This window comes from Nannospalax galili, unplaced genomic scaffold, assembly GCF_000622305.1.
Source record: "Nannospalax galili isolate Female #2095 unplaced genomic scaffold, S.galili_v1.0 scaffold2610, whole genome shotgun sequence".
Lineage (NCBI taxonomy): Eukaryota > Metazoa > Chordata > Mammalia > Rodentia > Spalacidae > Nannospalax > Nannospalax galili.
The window spans coordinates 353,444-355,235 of NW_008328097.1; the positions used below are offsets into that span (position 1 = coordinate 353,444).

The 1,792-nt window shown below is 44.5% G+C and overlaps 1 protein-coding gene across 1 annotated transcript in view; it reads right to left on the bottom strand.

The window, feature by feature from the left end:
• The window catches only part of Dock8 (dedicator of cytokinesis 8), a gene marked incomplete at its 5' end in the record, with an annotated part of 99,460 nt that extends 98,195 nt beyond the window's left edge, over positions 1-1,265 (bottom strand). The window contains one exon of the mRNA XM_029554094.1: positions 1,164-1,265. Within this exon, the coding sequence (XP_029409954.1) occupies positions 1,164-1,265 (102 nt within the window). The remainder of the gene's footprint in view (positions 1-1,163) is intronic.
• Positions 1,266-1,792: the final 527 nt, after the last annotated feature.

A 1,792-nucleotide genomic window follows, 5' to 3' on the forward strand; every position in this document is an offset into this window, starting at 1 on the left:
ATGAAGGATTAAGTCAGTTTCTAAAATTAAGTAATTTAATTTTGTGTGTTTAAGTGTTATGCCTGTATGTCTATAAATGTGGCCTTGTCATGCAGTGCCCACAGAGAACAGAAGAGGACGTCCAATGCCCTGGAACCGGAGTTATGGATAGTTGTTAGCTAGTTGCCATGTGGGTTCTGGGATTCAAAGCTGTGTTTTCTGCAAGAACAGTTGGTGCTCTTAACTGCTGAGCCATCTCTCCCATCTGGATTGTCAGTTTTAAGGTCTTTTGGGTTTATTTATTTTGTTTGTTTGTTTGTTTGTTTGTTTGTTTTGAGAAAAGTTCTCCCTGTAGCCCCAGCTGTCCTGGAACTCACTATGTAGACCAGGCTGGCCTTGAACTCATAGACATCTGCCCACCTCTGCCTCCCAAGTACACGGATTAAAGGCATGAGCCACCACACCCGGCTTAAGATCTTTTTGTGTTGGCTAAAAAAGAGCCCTGTATTCAAGATACATGCTACAATGTTCATGAATGGACTGACATGATGTCAGGGACTTGCTTCAAAATAATACTCATTGATGTAAACCTCGGCTAAAGGGATCAAGAAGCATGAGAGTGGAAGCTGGTGTGGCCAGGCGAGTCTCGGGACTCTCTAAATGAGGATTCTGCAGCAGACTGCAAAGGCAAGAGGAAGGGCAGGAGACTGGCAGAGCAGAGGCTTTGACACTGGCCCCTTTACAGCCCATCCACCTGGGCTGTGACCACTGGTGCAGGGGAGAAGCAGCTGGACTCAGATCTGGAAACGCTTCATATGGATCCTTGCTAGGAGCAGTGTCTATCATAAGTGGGCTCAAGCTGCCTCTCATCTACAAAACATGACTCAGTGAGCTCTGATGCTATAGATAAAGTGAAGTAGCAGTGCCTCGGCACATGGGACACTTTGCATCTACCGAACATTCTGATGTGACATCTAAATGAGTAAGGGTTCTTTCCCAGCCAGGTATTCCTCCCATCCTGTCAGAACAACGCGCTCTCAGAAAACTCAAGGTACTGAGGATGACTGCTCTAGAGGACACAGTGAGCACCCTCAGGTGTGCCTAAGGGAAAGGGAAGTGGGTGTGGGAAGGTGATCCAAGACCACAAGTGGACAGGAAGCAGCTGCTGGCCAGCTGCTGATTACCTCAGCAGAATGCATGAAGTAGTTGGATGGCAGTTTTTCCAAGGCAACTGGGAGACAGTAGGATCCAGTTTGAAGACGTTCATTTAGGAGAATCGGCAGCCACTGAAACAGATGATGTCGAGAGCAAAGCAGTTTTTATCGCAGCACAGGACTCTGGCAATTTATCTAGCTCATGGCAATCAAATGCAGCTAAACATCAATTAGATATTGACCAGGTCGCCTTCTGGAAGTAGTTTCTGTCCAGTTCTTTGCACTATAAATTTCCTGAGAGTTCTTGAGATGGGAGTATCAATGGTTTGCTGCTTCCAGAGCCCAAGTAGTAGCATTTTTCTTTATAGCCTGTGTGTGTATGTGTGTGTGTGTGTGTGTGTGTATACTCCAATATTTATTTTATCCTTAAAATTTTTTTAAAGGAATAACTTTTCCCCCTTGAGGAAAAGAGAGAATTCTATCCGTGAAGCACATATATTAAATTTGGAAATAACAGATATTGCAATGCCCTTTTCTTAAATTAATGAGCATTCTTTAAAGATTCACCAGCCACCAGCTTTCTTTCCATTTGTAGAATGTGCCGTTTGCTAGTCATTTCTGCTCTCTGCTGTCCCTTGGATGGCAATTTGGCAACTTCT